Source organism: Conger conger, chromosome 7, assembly GCF_963514075.1.
Source record: "Conger conger chromosome 7, fConCon1.1, whole genome shotgun sequence".
In the NCBI taxonomy this organism is placed as follows: Eukaryota; Metazoa; Chordata; class Actinopteri; order Anguilliformes; family Congridae; genus Conger; species Conger conger.
The window spans coordinates 15,210,382-15,236,358 of record NC_083766.1 but is presented as its reverse complement, the minus strand read 5'-3'; the positions used below and the strand labels follow the sequence as shown (position 1 = coordinate 15,236,358).

Sequence of the window (25,977 nt, the reverse complement as noted above, 5' to 3'; positions counted from 1 at the left end):
AACCAGCTACTAGCTGTTTCAAAACCTAGCTAGAGCTGTTTATTTCAGCAGGGGAGCTACATTGTTGTCTGGCCCACAGTGAAGAGGTACATTATTAGGAGAAGCCTGCGTAGAGGGCAGAGATGACTTCTGAAACCACATAAAACAACTGCCACACATGAGCATCTCCATGTGACAGAAGTGACAATGAGGTAGGTATGGGCCTGAGGAGCAGGTCACTGGAGAGTAAATCAAGCTGATGAAAAAGAATGGGTTTAGATCCACAAGCTTGATGCACCATGGAAACTCAGCAGAAACTTAAGAGACAGAGGAGAGGTTAAGTGGCCGCAAAATTAGTGTCACTCTTCACTCTTGCGGCGGTTGAGCACACACCCCAGTCTCAGTGTTTGCTGAACACCAGGCAAGGGACGGACCGCAGGAAGTGCAGAGCATTCAGGGAGAGCCGCAATCGGCTCCAGGGCCTCCCACACAGCTCCCCGCTCTTAACTGCACCTCACACAGTGTCTCTTTTGTGTCAAGCATGGCTCAAGAGGCCCGTGACTATTCATCAAAGGCCTGGAAAAGACTGTGTGAGTATGTCAATGCGAACCACGTGCTAACACGCATGCCCAGGCTGCTACATGGCATGGCGATGAGCTTTTTACCAAGGTCTCCCTAAGGAGCGTATTAGTTGCTCTCATCCGTTCTCCCCCCACCTTCGTCGACCTCATCGCTCGTTACAGGTAGTGCAGCCTCTCTTCTTCCACTTCCACCAATCCCCTGTGTGGCAGCAGAAAAGGAAGACATCTTAGTGTTGTGATGCAATAACAGCAGGGTTCAATGAGTTGGCAACTCTGCTGAATCCCCCTTGTCATTCCAACAGGCTTCACACAGTGAAATCACTAGAGCATCACGCATGTATTAATTTCTTAATTTTGTAGTCTAGGTTGAGGAACAGTGACTAGGGCCCACAATCAATGAGCATCTATTTAAAAATACTCTGGTGGCCTCCTTAATGGATTCTCCTGGCGAATGACAATCATAATAGTGTCATTAGGGTATGATGTACAGACACTGTATTGTATTGCACTGTATTGTATTGTAAACATAACTGAACGAAAAAAAGAACCAAGACTTCATCTCTTATTCGTGGTTTTAATAAAAGAAGACAATGTGCCAGTAATTTGAAGATGATCCTGATTACTTCTAACCAGTTTTTTCATTGTGAGTGACCACCCATTTTAAACTGGGATTAAGATGTGAGAGCAGGTAGCTTGATATGCACTAGCTAGTCAAACTTGCACTAAGATAAAACGTGTTCACAGGAACTGATTCTGCTTGTCCTTTGTTGCAGGACTGTGAGGGTAAAGGTTGTACTGCTGCTCAGACAAGTACTTCCTGAGATGTGACACGACAGGAAGGAAGTTTGAGGAGGGTCAGAGGTGGAGGCTGAGAATGCTACAATGCGTCATTCAATATACAAGGAACTTTTTTATAAGGTTGACTTTCTAAACAAGAAATGGCACAGGTGTCTTCAAAGCAAAGGAAATTACATCACAATTGCAACCACCAAGTTGGAATCAACTCCCTGAAGACCAGGAAACCTAGGAAACCAATTTCCCTCCTTATGAATGCCTCTTGGCATGAAAACCCTTGCCCGCACGATAACCTCTCGCAGACAATGATGTGAGAATGGCGAGGTCCTGATTTTGCTTTAGGGAAGTTCCCAACTTAAAAGTGCATCATGTCGCCAAACTACTGGAAAGCTTCCCTCAATCAAATGTCCCAGGGCCACTCCTTCACCTGTAGTAGGCAATCTCCATATCCCGGGTCATCTTCTCAGTCAGCAAGTCCTGGTAGTCTCCACACTGATCCTTCATCTGTGCCCCCAGCTGGGCCTGGGCAGCCTCCAGCTCAGCCAAGCAGTCCTGCCAATCAGAGCCGGGCGGGTGAGGCACACCGAGGCCACCGGGTAGAGACTGACCTGAGTCTTTTAACTGATATCCTCAGTGGAGACATATTGACAAACACTGCTGCTACGAAACCCAAACAATCAATAGTCAACTGATTTCTGTGTTTGTGTGTGTGTGTGTGTGTGTGTGTGTGTGTGTGTCCATCTGTCTGACTGTGTCTGTACCTCCAGCTCCTCGACCTCCTCCAGGTAAGCAGCTCTCCTCTGTAAGATTGTGTCATCCAGCTCCTCTCCGTATCTCTCCAGCTCCGCTAGCTCTTTCTGCAGCTCAGCAATCTGTACAGAGGCCCGCAGATGGACACGATTACGCACATACGAACTGATAACGTCTACACTAATAGAAAAGTCTGCTACTGTACAATATGCATGCATACACTGTCAGCACACAATTACTCAACAAAGGAGAAAAGCAGATTGCATGCAGACCCTTGCCTGTGTTTCAACCTCAATCTAGTGGATGAAAATCATTACGGTGCCCCTTTGATGGAGACAGACAGGTAGACACACTCAGCCAAATGCTGTATCCCCAGGGCAAGGGTAATGAGGTAACTTCGAGATGACTTGATCAAACACACATGTAAAAGACATATTACCACTGTGTTTGAGCACATTTGGGATTTGCAAGGGGTTCAATTAATTTTCTTATGTCTAAAACTAATATACTTGTTATCAATCTCAAAGCATTTTGCAACCGCATACAAACCAAAACATTCAGAAGAAAGGTCAGATCATATTAATTGTCACCTTGTAAGAAACAACACATGAAACGTTCCTAAGCACAGCCATTGCTGTGAATAATTACTGTAATCAGGGAACTTAAACAATGTCCAGTCAGAGACGAATGATATTTCAGTGGCTGGTTTCCCTCTCTCCTGGATCAGAGAACATTATAGTGTAGAGGTTATTAACGGGGCGCTGAAACCCGGATCGTGGCTGCCCCTGTAAGCAGAAGCCTGACCCCCACCTCCTACCTCCGTCTACCCACACCCCTGAAAGAAACACAGCCTCTGGCCAGCCAATTCCCATCTCTGCTGAGCTGTGATTGGCAGACTCGAAAAATACCTGCTTTTCCACCACACGTTTCCGTGGGGAGTCATTCGTCACCAGAGACACAAGGGTTCGGGGGAGGGGGTGGTGGTAGGGGGGAAGACCACATGGATGAAAGCATCATCATGCATCCACGTGTGTGGTTGATGATAGAAGAGGATACGGGTGCATGAACATCCTTGCGATTTCAGGGGTGGTTTATTTACAGAGAGGAGGGCGCGACCCTGTCCAATCAGAGCTAGGGATGGCACATTTGTAACAACTCATGTACAGGCAATCGTATTCATTGCGTTTAATTTTTTTCAGCTGTGCTTAAAGGCCAGACAGATGACGGATTTACAACACAAGTCTGTCGCTGACTACCTGAGTCTCAGATACAGGATGTTGTGTCTATGGGGCCAGTGTCCTCTCCATTGGTACAATTATTTGGCTTTTGTTTTTTGTTCTCTAAAAGACTCAACTCTGGTCTTTGGTAGCGCTGTCATGTTACTATTACAATTTTTTGTCAAGCTACGCTAATACCCAACCATTGAATGCAGGTTTGCTGCCTGCCTCTTTGCAAAAAAAGGCCAATGGCGCAGTAAATAAGCTTCGCTGCTCCATTCAACACCTTCACAGCGGTGACCAGGCATTGTAAAGCAGGTACTAGTCAGTAGTTCTTCACACATATCAGTGGGAAGTTGGACATGCTTGTCTGAGATGCCACAGTGAGCAAGTATTTGTGGGCAGGAGGGTTATTCACCTTTGTTTTCAGCTCGTCCACCTTTGACATGTCCGCCATTCTTGCTCCAGAGAGTTTGGCCTTCGTGCCCTCATCCTGCTCGCCCACAGCGATGCCGGCCACCACCTTAGACTTAAACTGAGGATGCACAGTACACTCAGCTAAGAACACACATTTTCACTCATTAGGGGGAAAGACGACACTTGTGTTCCCCTTGTGCAATTACCCAGAGAAATTAAGGAAGTAAAGTGCAATCAACTTGCCCTTTCTCCATCCAGACCACTCAAATTAACCATAACCCACTGTTAATTTCACTCCAATTAAGCACTTCAGAGGAACAAGCCGGAAAACAAATGAATAGCTTTTGGGTATCCAGGTGTGCCAAAGGTTGGTCCGTAGTCACAATTATAGCTGAATCGCTATTTGCAATCAATTGTGACTGAAACAACTGCACCCTGAAGCTCACTAATTGAGTCCAGACCAAGTGATCAGCACTGGGCTCCAGCTTGCAGACAGAAAAGGATGGAAAGAATGAAAGATGGATGGATGGAGGGAGGGAGAATATAAGTCAGGCAGGATGTTGGTCCCTGTAGAATTGGGCCAGAGCCAAAGGTCCCTTCTCTCCACATTTCAAGTTGCCCTGCCCTGTTTGAACCACTGTGGCTAGAAAACAAATGCTGAAGTCATGCTCCATTCTGCCCTATAGCCTCTACTCATCCCCTCTGCCACAGCAAAACACTCAAATCAATTGCATCCACACTTTAACCCACTAACTCATAGCCCCCACACTCTACCCCACAGCATCGACACATCAAAGTCTCTTTACTCTAGCCCTGTACCCCACAGTGTCCCAGTGACAGATTGCTCCAAGATAATTTCATTGGTGCTCTGTACAGCACACCCAGGACTGCCAGATTGCGCTTCTGTGCTGTGCCAGCATACCTGACCACAGCCTATGGTACAAAAGCTCAGATCTGTGGCTCTCTGAGCTGATGGTAAAAGCAGTAGGAAGGTGTGGCTGTGATGCGAATACCTGCAAGCTTTTGGCCAGCTGACAGAAATATTCCTCAATATCCAAGATGGCAGGGGTGACATCAGGGCTGGAAAACTCCAAGGTTACCACGGGAACAGCCATGGCAGGTTCAGCCATGTTCTCAACCCTCTGAGTACATTAGAGAACATTAAGGGCCCTGCGTGCCTGTCTTCAAGTTGCAATACCATCAAATGATTTATGAAGCAAATATGCGGCACTTAAGAAAATCACATGCAGTCAAACATTTATCATGGGAATATGAAGTGTCTGGAAATACTATTTTCATTCCATATAGTCCGTCATATGGAGTTATTGTTCCGGGCCCAGAGGGAGTGTGCTAAACGCTGCGTAAGTTAGCTTTACAGAAAACCGGGCAGGATGAAGCAGGGAGGATGAGGAAGAGAGAGAGTGAAAGCGAGGAAAAGACAGAGAGATAAAGGGATGAAGAGAGAAGGCAAGGGCGACAGAGAACGGGAAAGAATGGTATGGGGATGAAATTGCTGTTTATCGGCATTGGGCCTGGTTGGTTGGTTGTATGCATGGCATCTACGTTCTCCAGGCTTTGCTGTGTTCTAGGGCCACGGGCAGCGGTGCATGGTGAGATTCCCACTCAGCACCAATGCTGAGGGCCATCTGTGCCACTCTGCTGATGTTCTCTTCATCAGCGCCACACGGCTGGTTCTTTAGTGCACTTTGAGACTAAGACACTTTCTAAGCTACAGAACAAAACATTTTGGAGCTTTTTCCTACCATCATCTGCCAATGGAAATGCCATTTCTGCTTGGACTAACAAATCTCACCGACTCATACTCCACCCGCATCATGGCAAGCTGGTCTTCGTAGATGCCCGCTTGCTCCTTCAGGGCCAGGCATTCTGCGGTCACTACATCAACATCCTTCATTGGACAGTAGAGTGCAAGGTAAGGTAAAGCACTTACAGCATTTTAAGAGCTCTTTTTAAGTTTATTTTGATGAGTTTCATCCCTTCTGACCAGCCTCAGTTTGACTTCAACACACTAGTGCAAGGATCTGTACCCCTGGTCCTGGACATCTGCAGGGTTTTGTTGTTACTCTGCACTTAAATTACAGCAGTTGATGACTGTTAAAGTTCACCTGTTTACTTGGGCCAGAATTTGGTGACGATGTTAAGGCACAATAGGTAATTTCGGACTTCTAACGGTCAATAGAGGAATTGTAGCAACAAATACCGGCAAACCACAACACTGTTTATCTCTCCACCTTCTCTGTGAAGATGCTGGCATTGACCCCCAATGCCAGTGGCAATTAGAACCAATTTTCAACCAACGGGCATGAATTATTGTGCAGCTATACAATGTTTTGGTACAGAGTGTCAGCCCATCAACTGTATAGTTTGAAACCCAAATTCAAGGACTATAAACACAGGCAGAGGTTGAGTCAACATGTCAGTGAGCTTTTTTCAATGATAGGAAGGGATTTACAATGGTCTTGTAACAATGTTTAAACACAAAAATCTTTAGCTTTAAGGTGAAAATACAGACCCCTGTACAATCTAGGTGTGGAAGCATCCTACAAGAGCCCCCCCACTTCATCGACCAAACCTGTCCTCATTCCTTCCCACCACCGCCTACTGCAGGGGGCAAATGGGAGGGGGGTTAATTAGGCACAAATACCTCTTTCTCCAATCCATTCTAGTGCAGAGCTTTTAGCTCATCCAGCTTTTTAAGCTGCTAATTAATTGATGATGATTTAAATTACTTTGGATTCTCTGCATTTGCATTTGAATGTACTGGAAGGATCAGGGAGCTCAGAAACCCTGTGCGGTTCCTGAACATATGTGTCCCTGATGTACGAGGCCTGGGCCGTCTGTTCCCTTATCTCTGCACAAACACAAGCCGGTAATTGGGGAGAGTCTGAGCTCTGTCAATGCACTCTAAAGAAATCCCCCCCCCACCCCCAAAGATCTCATCCTACTCTTTGGGAAGAGCTTATAGGTTTTGAACAAGCCTCCTCTATTGTGGATTTTTTAATGCAAACCAGCAGCGACGGTGGAGTCTCTGCTGGTTTGGAGAGTCTCGGTTGGACTGCTGTTCAACTATTCCACTGCCAGTTACTGAACACAGAGGTGGCCAAACACTGCACACATCAGACCTGCTGTTGTTCCAGTGTTTAGTCAGAGGCTTCCTCTGAATTAGTGAAAGACAAGCAGCCAAGAGCGGCGTGCGATCACCGACAGAGATGCAGGAGCACCTGCTGTCCCTCAGATGTGAGGAATTTAACAGGGCGGTATTTGAGATGGCAAGATGATTTTTATTGTGGTTAGTGGCCACAAGCCAAGAACTGGCCACAGAAATGAGAGATCAGCAGCTGTGCTGATGTGTTGCCGAAACATTTGATTACTCTAAGAATCAGTCCAAACCTGGAAATGGCGACGCAGTACAAAGGGCGCTGGACCAACAGTGCCACCTAGTGGGGCAAACACGCTGCACCAACTGCTTATTATTTAGAATGTTCTATGGAAGTACAAATTGGGCAGTGCAATACTTTATTTCAGGATTTTTTTTCTTACTTAAAGGAAAGTGTGCTAAGCTAAACAAAACCATGTTTGCTTACTAAAAACTGTCTTCCTTGGCCTGAGTGGAGAGGATAGTTATTGTTATGTCTAGCATATACAGAAACAAGAAAGGATAAACAAAAGGGTTACAAAAAGGACATAGTCAGGAGAGTTGGCCACCGAGACATTACCAGGGCGACATCCTCCCTCTCCAGGCAGATCAGTGACCTCTGCTCGACAGCCTCAGCATGCTGCACCTGCAGAAGGTCCAGCTCTCCCTTCAACATAGCGACATCACACAGGATCTGTTCCTACAGGACAATGAGACCACGGTCACCAGACCCCTCAAGGACATAGTCTGTAGTTTATTCTGAGCCTAGATTAAGCGCCGTCTGAATTTATACCAATCCTGTGGAGCATTTTTATAGGGGAGTGGCTGTGTGTGGAGTTTCATGAGGAAAGCAGCATGACCTCTTGTTCTTTAAGAGGACCCTGCAGCCATAGTGCAAGACTTCTCCCTGCGGGTGACCACTGATCGTTCAGCACATCCCAGAGAAGTGAGGCAGCAGGCTGACTAGACGGTGATCGGTGCTAAAACAATATTGCCAAAACAAGGAAAAGCAGCTGTGTGCTGCTTTTGGTTGCAGTGCCATCTAGTGACCAGACAGGGAACACTCGGGTGTTTGCGCAGAAGGACAGCGCTGCCTTTGCAGGTTTACAGGAAGCTAAGATAATTAATTCTAGGTAAACGCTGTATGGACCAGGGTGTGCTAGGAAGTCAGTATCTGTTTCTGGATTTAATACCTTAACTTCTGCTCTTCATGAATAAATTACATCAGGTGAATTGACATTGGCTCAAATTAACACTCTTCCTGTGTCACTGTACAAATGTTTTATTGTCTATCTAGAGCACAGATGAAACAACTGGTGTATACAGCTGCCTCAGTATACAGTTGAGTGTAGGATGGGAAGGAATGGACAGAAACCCAAAGGTGCATACATACCAGCAGAGGTTCAGAAAGTAAGTCCTCCGGTATTTTGATCTAATCACCTAGTTTTACCAATTAGCACAATTCTTCAGCAAGGAACTAGAACTAATTAGTGAAATTAGTTGGCTGAGTTCATGGGTGGAAGATACGACATGTAGGAGGTTTATTTATTGGAACGTTTTCTGAGGGCAACATTAGATGTGACTGGTTCTATCAATCACCCAATCAAGAAAGCGAAGAGTGACCCATTACAGAATGATAGAAATTCAGATTGCCTTTCCCCAAACCCCCTGGACTGAAAAATATTATGTTATTACAATATTTATTTTGAGTGAAAAAAAAGAAAAAGAAAGCCTTGAACCCAGGGGCACGTTCAATTGGAAAATGTTCTTCTACGGTTTGTGAGTTGAAGGATATGTTTCCTCCCAATGGTGTTAAATGTTTTGCAACAGGCTTTGAGATGTTTGCTTCTGTTTGATGGGTGCCAGGGGTGTAGCCCGAATCAATAATGGCATAGCCTATGCTTTAAAGCCTGGAGAAAAACTTCTCAGATGCTATAGGAACAGATCATACTATGTCAATGAGCCTGACCACAGTTTGCAACAGGATGTTCAAGACACAACCGTTTCTATTTAAATAAACGTGGCCCAGCTCTCCTGTGTCAGATAACATGAGGCAAAAAAAAAAAAAAAAGATTAGATCAGATGTTGTCCTCAGACCACATTCCAATAAATATAACTCCTACATGCAAAGAGACGCATGCAAGGACTTTTACTCCCCCCCCCCCCTCATTATTCAATGAGTCTGAGCCTTAATAATCTGAATGGTGAAATACTGAGGGCCTCCAGCATATGGCTGGCTGTGTTCACTATGTCTTTTAATTCAATCCAGTTCATCCAGTTATAGTCAGTTTGGATAGCACTCCCAGCATAAGACACTGTTCAAACAGCACTTGCAGTGTACGGTGAAGTTTTTGGCATAGCACCTTCTCTCTGCGTAGTCGCTCCACCACCAGCTCCAGACCGCATTCAGGCAGTCCAATGGAGATGGCAGTCTCCTGTTTGCTCAGTTTTTCCTCCAGCTCCAGGATCTGGGCCTCCAGAGACACATTGTCTTCCTCCAGACATCGGGCCTAAAGGAGCAATGACTCAAGTCACACCACCACAGAACATGGGCCCAGAGTGCAACTGAATGTCAGAGGCTCTGGATGCAGTGCTACACTGGTAACAGTCAAAACGTGTATTTCCACAACGGTGAGATACAGGCATTTGTAGCTGGGTTAGCTTGGCTCATTCGCTAGTAAAAGCACAGTGAAGTGCTGGAAAGTGAAGGCTCGTAGCAGGTTACTGAGACAACACCCAATTCAAAATAATGCCCTGTTGTAAAATCCAGCTACCAACTTTCAAAACCTAGCTTAAGCTCTTTTTTTCAGCAGGGTGTTATTTTGTATTGAGCTGACTGATAACACATTCTCAGGAATCCTTAAATAAGTGAGCAGCCTAGGGTTAAATTCTACCTTGGACTCAGGCAAATCTCTAACACGTTACACATACAACAAGTGTTCATAACACAAGGTAGCAACCTGGCGACACCTCATAGCATCAGCCTGCTTATTTTACTTCATTTACTCACATACGTACACAACACCTGGAAACTGTTTTGCACCCTTAAATTTATCCTAGCAGGGAGGGTGGGTCCATATGGTCTCACCATTTCAAACAACAGAGCCAGTCGGTCATTGAGTTCAGCAATCATGACACGTTCCTTCTTAAATTGAGACATGCCTTCTCTGTTCAGAGCACGGGCTGCTTTAAAGTCAGGCTCCTCCCATTGGAATTCTGTTGTCCTGCCTCTGCAAAACAGACAAATCCAAGTGTATTTGGTGGCAGGTTTCCTTCCTGGTATACAAACCATTGTGGTCTCACCCTTGGACATTAATTTCCTCTGGCCATACAACTGGCAGTTTACTATTGAACTACTGTCTCTAGTTTAAGACAAGCACATCTGCCGTGAAATGCACAAGCAGCCAGAGGGGGACTCTGACCTGGCGGAGGAGAGGTACCGCCCCCCAGACGGCTGGCTGGCCCACGGCTCCTCCTCGAACAGCCGGCGGTACAACGATACTCTCAGCATGGCGGCGGGGTGACGGTGCAGGAGGCTCTGGCACCAGGGCACGGCAAGGGCTTATGTACAGGAGAGACGGGAATCTAACACACGGGTGAGAGACCTCTCACAGAACGCGGACCGAGCCCAATATGCTTGACATCAGCAGGCAGGGATTTCACAAGGTGCAGACGTAAGGCAGAGGCCATTATCGACACACATACAGTACGCCCTGCAATTGACCATGGGCAATTTTGACATACTTTTGTGTGATAGCCAAACACTCAAAGAGACCACTGAAAAGCAATTGCTGTTGAAGATGATTTTACGTACTGTGCCTTTATATAATCTTCTGACAAATGCTAGTCAATACTGGACCATTTTATACAGGTAAAGCCATATATAATCCACATATAATCGGTATTTTTTCTCTGTGGAATGGCGTAATACACTGGTATCCCACACCCTGGTTCCTAATCCCACACTGGGCCCCCCTAAAGGAGCTCAGTTTGGGGAGTTGTATTTTTTTCCCTCATCTCCCCCCATTGTTTCTTTCTTATCTAATGATAGTTCTCCTGCTCCTGTCTCCCTCCCCATGTTGGCCACGAAATGGCCACTATGTTTCTTGGACGGGATGAAACTGTCAACTGTAATTTCGTTGCTCTGTACTGTGCAATGACAATAAAGCTATTATATTCTATTCTATTCTATATATGCTATGTTGAGTATATATGTACATACCTGCAAACACTTATAGTAATATCATGTCATATGAACACATCAAAACTTTCTTCCGCACCATTTTGTTCTCTTCTTCAAAGGCAAAGGCGAGAGCAAGCTCCCATTTTTAATCAAAGTATGTTTTCAATGCACTGGACAAGAAATGCATTGAAATAAAACCACTTCCTTAATGCCTGTCGAATGACTCATGGTTAGAACAAAGATGAAAATTGCCTGAAAAAAAAACTAAGGAAGGAAAGAAAGAAAAACAGCAAGGAGGACATCTTTTTATTTCCATTAAATAAATAAAAAGTACCAAAAATAATTGAGACATTCTGACCAAGGGGTGTGCAAGAGGGCTTGTTTTTTTGTTTTTTTTTGTATTTGCATATTGCACCACACATAACACAGAGCGTTCTACAACCAAAATCTGCAGAGGACCATGGGGAACAAAGAAACCCCACACCGAACCTGCAAACACACACACAGATGCAATGACATCTCCCAGTCTGGCTGCATGTAGTCTGGTCCAGGCAGTGCCCCGAGTATGCCAACACCATAGCCCCGATACACAGACCTGTTGTATGTGTACCCCCATGCTAAATGCCACTTCATACAAGATGTGATGGGTCGATCTCTTGCCACTCCTCATCTCCTGATGTCTGCTGCCATGGGGATTTGCATTAGAGAGTACTATGAAACATACATAGGTAATGTTTAATGAGGATACGGGTCCTTTAAGGCATTCAGCCACGGGGGTTTCCACAGAAAACAACAGTCAAGCAAAGCATTTAGTGTGCGAGTGATACAGCACTGTCCACCATCAGGTTGAAACAAGTATACTTGTAGTGGAAAAAAAGGCAAAACTGATGGTGAACTAAAAAAAAAAAAAAAAAGGTTCTCTCCTTTCTTCCTCCCCAATTTGGAATGGCCCAATCACACTCAGGCAGCAACACTCATTGCAACCGTGTTCGTCGATTCAAGCGTGGCACAAAATCCCTTCTGAAGCATGAGATGTCAGCCGCCACATCTTATGGCAGCAAAGTTCACAAGTCGGGGCTCACACAGACATGAGGAAGCTATTTGATGTGGTGCTCAACAGGCAAACGTGTAAGTGCGATCTCGGCTGGCTGAAACCCTCCCATGGCTGCAGGCCACCAATAGCAATGGCATGGCCCGTAATGGCGACCAGGCAGTGGGGCCCATACCCCCGCCAGAACAGTGCCTTAATATGAACCATAACCCACTCGGTGGCCACTCTGCAATACTACTTTTACGACTAGGGCAACAGACTCACAAACTGGATATGCAAGTGTGTTCAAAGCACATAACCTCAGACAGCACACTGAAAAGGAGCCTTACTTAGGAAGAGGCATATGATATGAAGAAAGAGGCTTTTCTGAAGGCAGCTGCTCATAGCTAAGTGGGCCTTTAACAGGAAGGAATTCTGGGAATGCTGCATCTCACAGCAGGGTCCCCACATGCGGTCGCTACGGACAGCATGCGTGTGTCCAGTGTCTAGCCGTCAGACCCCCCCCCCAAGCACTCGCATACCGCTGTAGAGCACCACTTTCTGTGAGTGGGATTTGCACAGTTCTACTGACATGGCACACATTCCTACACAAACAAACAGGGGACAGACAACACTTTCTTGCAAACGCACACAGAGGCGACGGCACATTCAAACATTACAGAGAAACAGTGTACAATGCCAGCATTTACACAAGTTGACGTCAACACCATGCGGCATGGCACGACGTGGATGAGCACATATTCTTTTGACACCATGAAAGAAAATGTTCATGTCAGATGGAGAATGCACACAGTGCTGGGTGAGTTCAAGAGGCAAAAATGTCTAGTTTCTATGAGGTACTGATGGAAAGTCCTGGGTATAAAAGCCCTACATTTCTCAGCCCATCAGCCTTGTTTCGGAAAAGAAAAAAGAAAAAAAGAGAGCAACATTTAGCCAACAGAAGACAACCTGCAAATGGGTTGGCTAGGGATTATGGGATAGTGTAGTTATAGAATATGGACGGTTGAAGAAGTCACTAAGAATTCCTGCACAATGTAGAAATTACTACCTGTGAGGAAGATCTGCAGGGCAGAGAAACTATTCAAGTAGGGTCTGCAAAGAGGAGAAAAAAAATCTTTGCTTGTTAAAAATTCCTCTGAATGTAAAGTGTTCATTGATAGGTTCAGAGATCAGGAAAAAGAAAAAAAACAACAACGGTGCAAAAGGCTGTCTAAAAAGAATGTGAGATATGCAAGAGCAGTTGGTTACCACACGTCACCAGATGAATGCCCTTAAGGCGGGACGGAGGTTCTCATTACTGGCCGATTGTCTCAAGCAAAAAACAGCCTTTGGGTTTGCTTTTACTAACCCCATCCACGCTGCCCCCTTTTGGTTTTGTCGTCGACATCCCATATTATTGTTGCGTTCATATTTCTAAAATGATCAAAATGGCAACGTAGTAAAACCCAAGATGGCAATATCCGATTGTTAAAAAGACTCTCCGCTAGCGATAACAGTACTTTTAGATTCTTATCTGCCTCTTATTTGTAAAGCAGGGCAATAAAACAGCATCCTCCCCCATGCCACGTTAACGGCTAAACAAGTCTGATCGAGTAATAGACTGAGACAATAAAAGGCATATTCTAACAATCCTTGATACCATTTATCTACGTCAGAAAATCATGTTCCAATATAAGAACAAAAATATACAATTCAGAACTAGCATGGATAAACAGTTTTTGCTCACTTTTATTGTGTCTGGCCAACATATTTGCTGTTTGGTAGAAATGTTTGTTGTGCAAATTATTCGATGCAGACACATTTATGTAACTAAATATCCCACCTGGTTATGAAGCTATGACTGTTTTCTAACTAACACTGACGTTTATTTCGTATTTTTATTTCATATTTTCAAGAAAGCTATGTTTTTGCATTGCTAGGCAATTTCAATACGGAACTAATTTCAAACATGGCGATCAGGTAAGTTATATTCAGGTGACGAACAAGTTTAGGAATATTGCTGCATTCGCATAGCAAAATTAATATTCAGACGTGCGTAAAACGTCAAGTGAGCGTTTAAATTGGACTTGCTATAGATTATCCCGTAATTTTACTGGCTAACGGGGCTCTGATTAACCACATTTTTAAATAAAGTCATATTTTAAATGTGATGCAGGTTCAGTGAGTAATCCTCTTTGGAGAGCATTTTCAACACCTTGGGCATGCTTTACAAAACATATATGTGAATAAAATACATGAGAAGGCTGCTTTTCTTTACATTTTGTATAACATAATCGGGTTTAATAGAAATGTAAACTTTACTGATCATTCATGTGTCTGGACAAAAACATATGTAAATGTCTTTTATTTGGAGAGATTTGGGGACACTTGAGGACATCTAGATGCAGTTTTGGGAAAACCCATGTGGAATTTGGATGCCTGTAAATATCTTTACCAAATCACACACTGAGAGCAAGTTTGTGCACAAATATAAATTAATTCTGGGTTGGTCCTTGACTTATTCAGAGATATTTAGTGTTAAACTATAAAAACATAAAACACTTTGTAATTTTCTGGTATTTTTATGTATCTTTTGTGCACGCTGTATACATGCCCCAACATAAATTTGTGTCGTTTCAACCATGTGTGCAGTAAATAGTTTTTGGGATATTGACACTTTTATAGGACTAGTACAAAATAGGCTGAAATTGCCTTCTAAGGGGCCAAAGTGGAAAGGGTTAAAAGCAAGCATTCATGGCTGCTTTCAAGTCTTGAGGAGTTCAGTTGAAATGTCCACACGTGGCTCCATAAAGAAAGAGAAAACTATTCTGACAAGCAGCATGAATCCAACTGTTCCCAATGACATTTCAGCATGAGCAGTCTTTAGTGTTGTACATGATCATTACATACGGAATCAAACTCGAATACATACATTCAGACACATCAGAATATCACAACAAGGGCTCCTTTGGCACAGAATGTCCAGGATTTGACAGAGGGAAAAAAATGACAGGGGACTAAAAAAAATGGACACCTTCTTCTACAAGGTAGGGGGTTATTCAGCAGTGCAGATGTGCCATTTTGGACAGTTGGTCAGAATGACAAGTTTCTGTAGTAAAGTGTGGTGGAGGTGAGGGTTGCTGACACAGCGACCGTGGACCACCCCATGGCAGGAGGTGGGAGAACCGCTTATCTGTGGCCGTGCCTTCCTGCTCCTCACTACTCCTCCTCTCCAGCCTTGAGGAACCCGATGATGAACTCGTTGGCTTTGTGGCGGTCCTGTGGTGTCTGCCTGCCCACCAGGTTGGGTGGGGGCCGGATCAGAAGGCTTGCGAATAGGGGAGCTGAGAGGAGGGGTAAAAAATAATATATAGATATATATTTTATTTAAATTATAATTATAATAACAATAACATTTGTATTAGCTTTTCTCACACTCAAAACACTGTACAGTACCAAATAAAAGGAACGAAAAATACAGAACATAAATGGCACAAGTAAAATAACAAGAGAAAAGCAATAAATTGAGTATTTACAAAGAATCAGGAGAGAGAAGCATAGTACCACTTCACAACCAGAGCATACCATGTACAACAACCTTTCATAAACAGGTACACTTTTAACTGCGTTTTAAAACAGTGCATAGAGTTAGAATAACTAGTGCACACAGGTACGTCATTCCAAAATTCATACGGATTAATAGTCGATTTGTGAATGTGTAGATGTCACTCTGAGCAGATGTGGCAGGAGCACTGACCAATGATGCTGGCAGTGAGGTTGTTGTGGTGGGAGAACTTGAGCAGCTCCCTCAGGAAGGCCATGAGGTACCGAAACACATTGCGGTGAGCCCGGGGAAGCTGGGAAATCAGCTGCCATTCACAGAAAGTAAATAAATTAACAAACAAAATCCACAAAAAGTATAATTACAACACTGGCTTGTCACCCACTCTCAAATTACAAATCTGACACCGTGTTAGACTCCACCCATTGGCATCGGTGTTAAACCCTGAATTGAAAACCTTTCATTCCAAAAGGTAGGCTTGGGAACTGTCCTGGGAACATAAATCTGGAAGTCCCACACTACTTCATTAGTCCCGACATTTAAACCTGCGTAAGTGTGCAATGGGGGACTTGTGCTTTTAACAGTATGTACTTACGGTTTTGTAATTAATGATGAATTAATGATGAGTTTTATGGCATTGGCTGCTGTAGCCCTCCAGGGGTGGAGGTTTGGGGGGGTGGGTGTGCTTGTGTGCGATTAAGTGGGAAGCTTCACGCACCTGTCTGCACTGCCGGCTGTCGTTGGAACAGTCTAGGCAGCGCTGGTACAGCTCGTAGCACAGGACCGGCTCTGGCAGGGTGTCCAGGAAGATCAGCAGGGCCTCCGCCACAGTGTGGTTGCTGCCGGCTGATGCGTGCAGTCAGGGAAAGCCACACGACATCGGCTGAGTGTTACCCTCGCAGCACGCGGCGGGCCATCCAACAAACGCAAAGAAGCCAGGTACATGGCGGGTTTTAGTTTTGCGGTAAAAAATTGTAATGTTTGCGCTTGGTTGCAGCATTAATCTATTTTTCAGTATGTTAAAGGCATTGCCACTGCAGTGAGCAATATTTTTAAATTATAATGAACATCATGAGCGGGGGGAGACCGGCAGACGTCGGAGAGAGAGGGAGAGATAGGGAGGGAAGGAGAGCGAGAAAGAGGTGGCAGAAGGCAAGTTGATGAGCAGGGAAACACAATTACTGTAAACTGTAAATCTGTTCAGTAGAAAGAGGGAAAAACCAGCGTTAGGAACGGAGAACGAGAGAGCAAGTAGGACAAAGCTCGAGACTTGGAGGCTCATGCAACCAATTAAGGCAGATGCCATCTGCACTGAGAGCTGAAACTCTCTGGCAAAACACTTGCACATGATAGCGAGAAACAGTTTAACAGACTGCGGTCAAGCTCACTTGAAGGATTGCTCGCAGTAGCATGCCATATGAGATTTATTTACCCTTCTTTTCTGTGAGGCCTGCCAATGCTACTGAAGGTTGGCTGCAAAAATGTGTAATCATTTGGAATTCCACCACGACTGCAAAACCGGAATTCCAAAAAGATGCTATCCAGGAACAGCAACATGAGTCAGTAAAAAATGATTCCTTTCAGGGTCAAGTAACCTGGTTTGATTTGAACTGCAGTGTTGTGGTTCTGGTAAGGATACGGATTGTCTCTGGAATGCTGGTATCAAGGCATTCAATGATGTTCTGTAGCTCCTCCTGCATTCCTGGGGACTGGAAAAGGTCCTCCTGGAAACCGATGGATGGACAGACAGAAAGACAGACAACACACAGACAGCACAGGGTCAAAGAGAGGTCTGCTTCCCACCATCCTCTTTTTAGCAGACTCTACATCCTGTCATCTCACCTGTTGGCAGGACTTGGTGAAGAGGTGGTCCACTAAAAGCCACACTTCCTTGGGGATCTTCAAGGGCTTGGCCTCGGTCCCAGTGTTGTCCACCAGGCAGTTCATGCGGGATTTCTCCTGGTGGGTCATAAAGCCAATTTAAGAATTAGACACAAATATATTCAGTAGCTACATACATCAACCACAACAGAGCAGATATGTCACCATAAATATCAATGTAATAGTTCTCATTTCAATATGCGGACATGATGGGACCAGGAACATCAACTCTTCTGTAAGGTTCCATGACAATGGTGTACTTCGAGAAGTAAACTAACTGTGTAGCAGGCAGGTGGACAAGTATGAAACTAGAGTGGTGGTGATGGGACATGGGGGAATGCAATGGTTTTTTTGTTACTTTATCAAAGCACATACCAGCTATGTAATTCATGGTCGGGATATTAAGAGGTATGATTTTTACGACAAAGATGACACCCTATTTTATCTCCATGGAACGTTCGTGCTTAACTGCAGAATTATGTTAATGTAATGAAAGTTACATGATGTTATGGTTGAATTTTTTTAATGTCAATTTTTTGCCAATTTGAAGGATCCATATGGTCTACCTTACCAGTGGTAAACTACAGCAAATATTTAGAAAACACAACCCATTTCAGCAAAGCTATCTGAATGGACAGATACCACTCTGGGTAAGTGGAAACATACAGGTACTTTAGCGAAACACAACAGTTCATTGTATTACAGTTCTCTGCACTTACTTTAAGCAAGGTTAATTGAGTATGCAAAAGTTACCAGCACAACCATAAACAAAAATATATTTTACAGTTACATTTGGAGAGGGGCCGTTTAAATACAGCCTGAAACATACTTCTCAGTTCAGTCGAAGGCCAGAGTACTCAGCACAGCACTCTCCAAAAATAACCTCCTGTGGCATGACCGCACTCACAGGAAACCCAAGAAGGAAAAACAGCTAGCAAACCGCATGCTAATGGAAGGGGGGGGGGCTGTCTTTCTCTGACCTCGGAGGCGTGTACTTCACTTTCAATCCAGGAAGAACCTGCTCACACATTTAAGTCTGTGTATACATCTCCCAAGGTCCTGCAAAAACTGAATGTAGTACAACAACACCATGAGAGAGAGCATGAGCTTCAGAATGAACTTAGTGCAGGGTATTGATCAATAAAAAGTTTTGGATCTATTTTGCCGATAGTTTTGCCCATAGAAAATAGTGGGAGTTGGTATGGGAGGGCCACTGATTCTCTGCTCCCTCTCATTCGTGATACACTTCTGAAAACAGTGGCTATTAAAAAAGGGGGTGATTGAGTGGCTGTTAAAAGAGCTTTTCTAGTGCGCGCCACCACGGTACCGACTGTGGCCAAAGAGCAGCTGGTGCCTAGCGCCCATACACCCTGAGGCTTTTCCTCGCTGGGCCTACACTGTGTATCGCATGAGCCTTTACCTTCTCCATGTAGCCGTCTTCTCCCTGAGCATCAAGCAGCCCGAACAACGATCGACAGCGAGCAGAAGGAAGGAAAGCAGTGGGGAAACAAAGAGAAAAAGGGAGGAGAGAACCAGTCACTGAAGATTGTTCCTTAAGCAGAATACATCGAGTGTGAAGCGCAAACATACCATTGGTAAAAGTTTTGCAAAAACAGGGAGCAATCCCAAATTTTTTTATCGAGGGAATCGTTTTTTTGGGTTGACGCGGCATGCTGAAACGATGCTCGTGAATTTTAAGCTTCGGAGGAAAAGTGCTGCCAGCGAACTGGAAGGGTTTTTCAGCTCAGCTGCAAAAAACCTTAAAAAACCCCTGTGCTTTGCAAAGGAAACAGAAGTGCACAGGAAAGGCCTTAACCGCAGACATGAAGAAACAAGCAGAGGAGGAGTGAGAGTAAGAGCCGATGGCCACCGCAGACTCCGTTCCGTCCGTTCCCGTTGTGTCCATTCCCCCACCCCTCCTACCCTCCCTCACGCTCCTCAGGAAAGCTGTAAATCTGTCGTGTGCTTCACTGACCTCACAGCCCTACCCCACTCTGGCACGTTTCTGATGGAATATACTCCAGCTTTCTAAAAATACCCCCAGAATATCACTCCAAACACAGACACAGCCAGAGAGACTGGCCCTGGCCGTGGGGCAGCACCAACACAGAGCCTGAGCTGTGGATATCATCCAGTGTCCAGTGCAGAGTGTTCAATCCAATGTGAAGATGTGAACATGACTCAAATAATAAAACTATGACAAATGCATCCTCCGTGGAACCTGTATGCTTCTCCTCAAAGCAAGGCCAATGTTTTTAAAACTGGACATATGGGCCAAACATTTCCATGCACTATTAATAAAACAATGTATGAATAAGGTGTATTTGGGCATGTGTGTAAATGAAGGAGATGCCTTCGTCACATATGTAGCTTTAATTACTAGCAGGAGGACTGCTGACGATGTGCAGTTGCAGACCAACGCTGCCACTGATTCTGAGGAACTTGAATAGTACTTATTTTTGTGCCTTCTCAATACAAAGGTCAAAACTTGTGTCTACTGCAGGCCATGGTTGGACCAATGGCCACCGTCTGAGATGGCCCAGCTCTAAAGGGCCGGCTGTAGACCTCCACAGGGAGGCAGTCACGCACGGGGGGTGGGGGGCACCCTACCAGGTCGATGAGTTTGGTGATGGGGATCTCGCGGATGGGCTTCCTCATGCGGCACAGTGTCTCCAGGGACGTGCCGAAGCAGCTGGGCAGGTAGTTGCCGGAGATGGTGATGAAGTAGTCCTTGCCCCGGTCCAGGTGCAGCACCAGGATGTCCTCGATGGAGTCCTCGCCCGAGTTGAGCAGGGTCACCGAGTCCTTGGTGACGTACACCTCCAAGCTGATCTCCAGGGTCTCGTCTACACGGGGAGGAGGGGGGGGTCAGTCAGGCAAAGGTGTGGGGAGGGAGAAGGTGTCAATGAAACACAATACTCGCACATCCACAATCTCAGTCAGATGCCGGACTGAAGAACAGACTAGAGTAGAGAGAAGAGCAAAAAAAATTAAAAATAAAGTCTGCACATTGTATATGCTCCGTATGTATGTGAATTTATTAAGATCAATAATGTTAATAGTGTTAATAAATTCACAAATAAACCTTGCAGACTTTTTCATTCTACTCGAGGTAGAAGGCTTCCTCTTTCAGTGAGTTTCTCCATCTCACATGGGTCACGGTACACGGCAGAACTGCACTTTTAGAACGGTACAGGACAAAAAGGGCAGGACGGCAAGGCAGTTTGAAATACCTGTGGGTATGGAGATGCTGCTCATTAATTGTCCTATCATACACATAGTTTCAAACATGAATAGGAAAAGGAGAAGTGCATTTGGTAGAGCTTTGCATTTCCTCCCCTCTATGTGGGGAGGAAAGTCAGTTGGCTGTCAGCCGTGATCCACGTGCACGCAGCATTAGCCATAGGTGGGAAACGCGGGAACTGGAGACTCACTGGGCTCCAGGAAGCCGTCGCAGGGCTCGGCACTCAGCCAGGGCTTGCAGTACTGCGTGTCGTTGAACTTGGGGATGAAGGCGAAGTGGCAGTGAACCTGGCCGTCGTTGGTGATGAGGAATCGCTCCCGCTGCAGCTGCCTGAACTTCACGTTCTCGAAGGTGAACTGCGGGAATGAGGCAGCAGAAAACGCATCAAAAACAGCCCTCCCAAACGAATTCAAACCCATCAACGTTCCAATCAGCAGCTGCTACGCATCAGAGAGCGAGAGAAGCCAGCAATGGACCGCCGAAGGCATCAATGTTTCCACCCTTATTGAAATTGGGTACACTGCAATGTGATGTAAATATGTGTACTTTTCGGAAAACATAAGTGTATATCAATTCACACCAATTCATAATTATAAAATATATGTCTCTATGTAGAAATGTGCCCATTAGGATGTGACATGTGATGTGTCGTGATATCTTAAATGAATCTGAATATGAAGTTTGTTCCATTTCCATAAGAGAAGGCAGAACTGTGGAGGACCACCAATTTAAAATGTTCAGTGAATGTAAAAGGAATCTCTTGTCAGAAGGTCAGAGAAGGGAGCTGGGCACGCTCAATATCAGCGAGTAACCGAGTGCTGTGCCGCTGCACCTCTCCGCTCACCTCTCTCCGAGACAGCGACAGGGACGGGAGGAACTCGTTCTCCATCCGGTCCATCATGCGCACAATCTCCTCGAACACCTTCTTCTGCTGCTGCTCGTTCACCACTTTCACCTGCCACCAAAAGAGACGTGCCCATCACCCTCTCTGCATTCCAGACTCTCTCCCAACACTAGTCACGTTCACACGGACCCCAGGGTTCAGGCACGACCGCTCATCGACCGCGAGAGCTTTCCAAATACTCTGCACACACTAAACGTTTGGATTCCTTTCTGCTGTTCATACCTAAAGAACTGGTTTTACACAAACACACAGTTACAGTGCAGTCCGGAAGTATTTGACTGTGGTACAACTTCTGTTCTTTTGGTTCTGTACACCAGCACATTAGCTTTGAAATGAAACCGTGAAAATGAGGTCAATGTGCAGACACTCACCTTTAATATGATAGCATTCACATCCATGGCGGTTTAGCCTCATATTAAAAGGCGACAGTCTGCACTTTCACCTCATATTCTAGACCACAGAGCCAAAAGAGCAGAAACTGTACCACTGTCCAAATACTGACTGCACTGTAAGCATTCAATTCTTTTTGTGAGGGATGAAGGTATTTTGTTAATTTACATCTGTTTGAAGACATCAGTGGCAAACCTGCTCTGTGCTGAAGGCCTCAATGTAGGCCTCTTACTGTAGCTCAGTTTGGGCGTGTCTTCTTGCTATGACGGAAGGGAACAGAATCTCACTAGGCGTGTCTTATTGTTATGACGAAAGGTAACAGTATCTCACTATGTGGGTCATAGCTCAGTGTGGGCATGTCTTGTTGCTATGACGAAAGGGAACAGCACCTCACTACGTGTGTCTTATTGCTATGACGAAAGGGAACAGTATCTCACTACGTGAGTCTTATTGCTATGACGAGAGGGAACAGTATCTCACTACGCGTGTCTTAGCTCAATGTCTCACCCCGATACTGAAGAGGGAGCTGACAGGCTTGTGGTCACTGGTCTGTAGCTCCATATGGCTGCGGTACTCCAGCTGCGTCACACTGCTGCCTCTCCACAGGATCCGGTCACACCAGGCTGGGACTCGGCACTTCCCACTGAAACACACACACTGCTGGGCCCACTCCAAATGCACAGCGCACTGCTTACTGAGAACAGGACCTATATCACAGGCCAATTACATTATATGTGCATTACATTAATATTATTTTATAGATTGAGATTAAAAACTGCAATTAAGACAAAGCATCAGGACATTACCTGGAATCCCATCGGTTGGTTTTGGCATCATACTTATAGGTGGGTACAAAGGTGATGTCTCCCTCCACAAAATCAGTGAATGCTCTCCGTGTCTGCCTCTGGATGTTGAGCTAAATGAAATACAAGAGAAGAAATGAACGAACGCACACTACTGAGAGAAACAGAATCTAAAGCACATGAAAGAGAGATTTTGATATTCAGCAATTATGAACATTCACAGTGTTCTTACCCAGCATATGTGCTCAGCCATAAAATTGGTGACTGCACTCGTAAGGAAAATAAACGTCATCTGAATAAATAGGCTGCGGTCTACATGTGCAGTAAACAGACATAAATAGGCTTTTCCCACATGCACAGTAAACAGAACTAACATACTACCAGGAAAAGAAAGCCAGTGACCATGACATCAGACATTACACAATTCTCACCTGGTCACATTCCTGCAACTTCTTCAGCTCCTTTTTGGATATGAGGTTTTTGACATCGGAAGCGTCATAGATACACAGCCGGTAGTTCAGGTCACCCATCCAGATTACTACACTGAAAACAAATGTAACAATACAACTATATCGAACCTTAACATTTAAAATAAATATTTAATAAGAAGCTGTCAAATAGAATAATTAAATGAAATCATATATTCTTTTTACTAAATTTATACTATAATTTACTAAACAGAAGACATTAAACATGATGTTCATTTGAAATGAGAGAGAGAGAGAGAGAGAGAGAGAGAGAGAGAGAGAGAGAGAGAGAGAGAGAGAGAGAGAGAGAGAGAGAGAGAGAGAGAGAGAGAGAAATAAGCTAGACATTGCCAAACCTTCTCCACTTTTAGCGCAACAGGAAAAAAGTTATGAGGTAATCAAACTGCAACACAACATATTTTCCTGCAGCCTTAAATACCTTATCCAGCAGGGGGCTTGAAGTTGCCCTGACTGGGTAAAGCAGTGTGTGTTTGTTTGTTTGTGTGTGTGTGTGTATGTGTATGTACATTCATTTAAACTGGCAACTTAATTCTACATAGACATTAGAATTTTCAGTTGATTATTCCAATTGAATGGCATGGATTGGCATGCAAACTTAAAAAGAGAAACAGGAAATAATGGCCCTAATAGTCATCTGTGGCTGGGGCCTGACATCCATATATAGCCTCGTGTTCGGTTGTGTCTCAATATATAAACTCTGCAGGAGGTGGGGCCCACAGATGTTAGGGTATCAGCATGATTTTTAATTGCCCCAAAGACAATTTCAGACATTTGTGGAGGGGAGAACAGGCAACATTCTTAGAAACAATTAATATTGTCTGGACCAGGGGTCACCAACCTTTTTGAAACTGAGAGCTACTTCATGGGTACTGAGTCATACTAAGGGCTACCAGTTTGTTTTGTCACGCGCACAATACTGACCTTTGAACTAGAGTAGGTCAGAGTTCACCTAAACTTATCTAAACTTCATGTATAATAAACATATTTTTAAGATATTGTCATTTTTAAATCTATATACGGTAAATGCAAGTGTGATTAAAAAAAATAGCAACAGAATAAAATTAAATTTTAGATGCAGCTCACTAGTGAGTTGTGCTATATTTAGAACAGGCCTGCGGGCGACTCATGTGGTCCTTGGGGGCGACCTGGTGCCCGCGGGCACCGTGTTGGTGACCCCTGGTCTGGACCATGAAGATTTGCACAATCTAATTACACCGTTTCCCTCTCTAAGGCCAAAATCCAAACACTAGACATTGGACAAACACTAGATATTGGACAACTGGGATTTGGGAAAATAATGAGCCAAGACAGGTTGACTTACTTACTAGAGCTATAACTGAAAAAATAAGGCCGGCCGCAGTTGGAAAGCGGGCAACGGGGAGACTCACTCGTGTTTGACGATACTGAGCGGCGGCTGGTCCTCTGCGGTGAAGCGCATGCGGGCGCAGATGTCCTTGTAGTCCTGGTTACGGCGCTCAAACTCCTCCACGTGCGCCGCCAGGTGAGTGTTCACCAGGCAGAAGCTGGTGTTGTGGAACACGAACCGCACGGCCACACCACCCTTGTTTCCCTGGAAATGCAAAGAGGCGAGATGTAAAACATTTGCCGAGTTGCAAACTCCGCTCTCAATCTCTTTAATGGGAGCGGTGATGAAAATGTTCTTTCTCTGGGGGCTGTCCTGCACTGCCCATAAAACAGGCAAACTCTAGAGACTCGTGTGCGTGAAAATGTCAGGAGATCAGCAGTTTCGGAGAACCACCCTGTCTGCCACCAACAATCATTCCACGGTCATTCTGATGGTTGATGTGAATATTAACTGAAGCTCCTGACCCGTATATACATGACTGTATGCATTGCACTGCAGTCACAGAATTGGCTGATTAGATAATCGCATGAATAAGTAGGTGTAATAAAGTAAAAATGTTCCTAATAAAGTGCTTGGTGAGTGTATATAGATGGGGGACAATAAGCTAAGGTGTAATATTCATAGGCCATTAGGAAATGGCCCTCTAATTATTATTATTATTATTATTCTTTTTTAAAGAAATTCATGAACTGATGGTGGTATGTTGAAATCTATTTATCCAAGAAACAAAGACAATTTTATGCAATATAAAAAGTGTAAGGGTAATTTCCTTAATTGATTCTTAATTGACAATGTGTGTTAACAAAGACAATCACATGATTACAAACAACCTTTTAGTGTTAATCCCCATTACCATTAGACCACTTTCTGAATTAAGTGCTTACTCGGTGTGTTTCTCTGTCTCCCTCCCAGCAGACAGACAGCCTTTGACCTTAATGTCTCTGCTTTTCAGCTTGCATATTCTGGTCTTACAGCAAGGTCAACAAGGGGTATTCACAAGACAAAATACTGATAAATGTTCACGGCCAGCTTCAAGTCTTTTTGTTTTGGTAAAGCACCCCCTTCTGGAAAAGTGAGCATAAGAGTCTTACTATGTCTGATTCAAATCAGAAAGCTTTCTCACTTTCGTATAAATACGAAAGTTAAACTCAAGTATAGCTATTGTTGTTTTTACTGGGATCTGTTTCATCAGACGATGCTCACCTGTGAAATTAAAAATAGATTTTTCCC

General features: G+C 44.6%; 2 protein-coding genes across 9 annotated transcripts in view; both read right to left on the bottom strand.

Moving 5' to 3' along the window:
* Window positions 1-716: 716 nt before the first annotated feature.
* LOC133132549 (desmin-like) lies at window positions 717-13,517 on the bottom strand. Its single transcript, XM_061248023.1, has 11 exons — window positions 13,479-13,517; window positions 10,319-10,434; window positions 9,985-10,126; window positions 9,260-9,406; window positions 7,477-7,596; window positions 5,553-5,648; window positions 4,753-4,881; window positions 3,741-3,857; window positions 2,117-2,227; window positions 1,783-1,907; window positions 717-759 (listed from the first exon to the last, which is right to left on the bottom strand). The coding sequence occupies exons 1-11, from the start codon at window positions 13,515-13,517 to the stop codon at window positions 717-719; spliced, it is 1,185 nt and encodes a 394-aa protein (XP_061104007.1).
* LOC133132400 (inositol polyphosphate 5-phosphatase OCRL-like) overlaps window positions 11,371-25,977 on the bottom strand; it is a 30,602-nt gene continuing 15,995 nt past the window's right edge. For 7 of the 8 annotated variants that reach the window (XM_061247832.1, XM_061247835.1, XM_061247833.1 and 4 more), the window contains 13 exons: window positions 24,770-24,951; window positions 23,325-23,436; window positions 22,897-23,006; window positions 22,598-22,733; window positions 21,641-21,751; window positions 20,987-21,152; window positions 20,163-20,398; window positions 18,973-18,996; window positions 17,514-17,630; window positions 17,311-17,395; window positions 16,390-16,517; window positions 15,867-15,978; window positions 11,371-15,453 (listed from right to left, as the gene is read on the bottom strand). In XM_061247832.1, the coding sequence (XP_061103816.1) occupies window positions 15,329-15,453; window positions 15,867-15,978; window positions 16,390-16,517; window positions 17,311-17,395; window positions 17,514-17,630; window positions 18,973-18,996; window positions 20,163-20,398; window positions 20,987-21,152; window positions 21,641-21,751; window positions 22,598-22,733; window positions 22,897-23,006; window positions 23,325-23,436; window positions 24,770-24,951 (1,644 nt within the window). In that variant the 3' untranslated portion in view covers window positions 11,371-15,328. The remainder of the gene's footprint in view (window positions 15,454-15,866; window positions 15,979-16,389; window positions 16,518-17,310; window positions 17,396-17,513; window positions 17,631-18,972; window positions 18,997-20,162; window positions 20,399-20,986; window positions 21,153-21,640; window positions 21,752-22,597; window positions 22,734-22,896; window positions 23,007-23,324; window positions 23,437-24,769; window positions 24,952-25,977) is intronic. The other variant, XM_061247838.1, reaches the window with a different exon arrangement.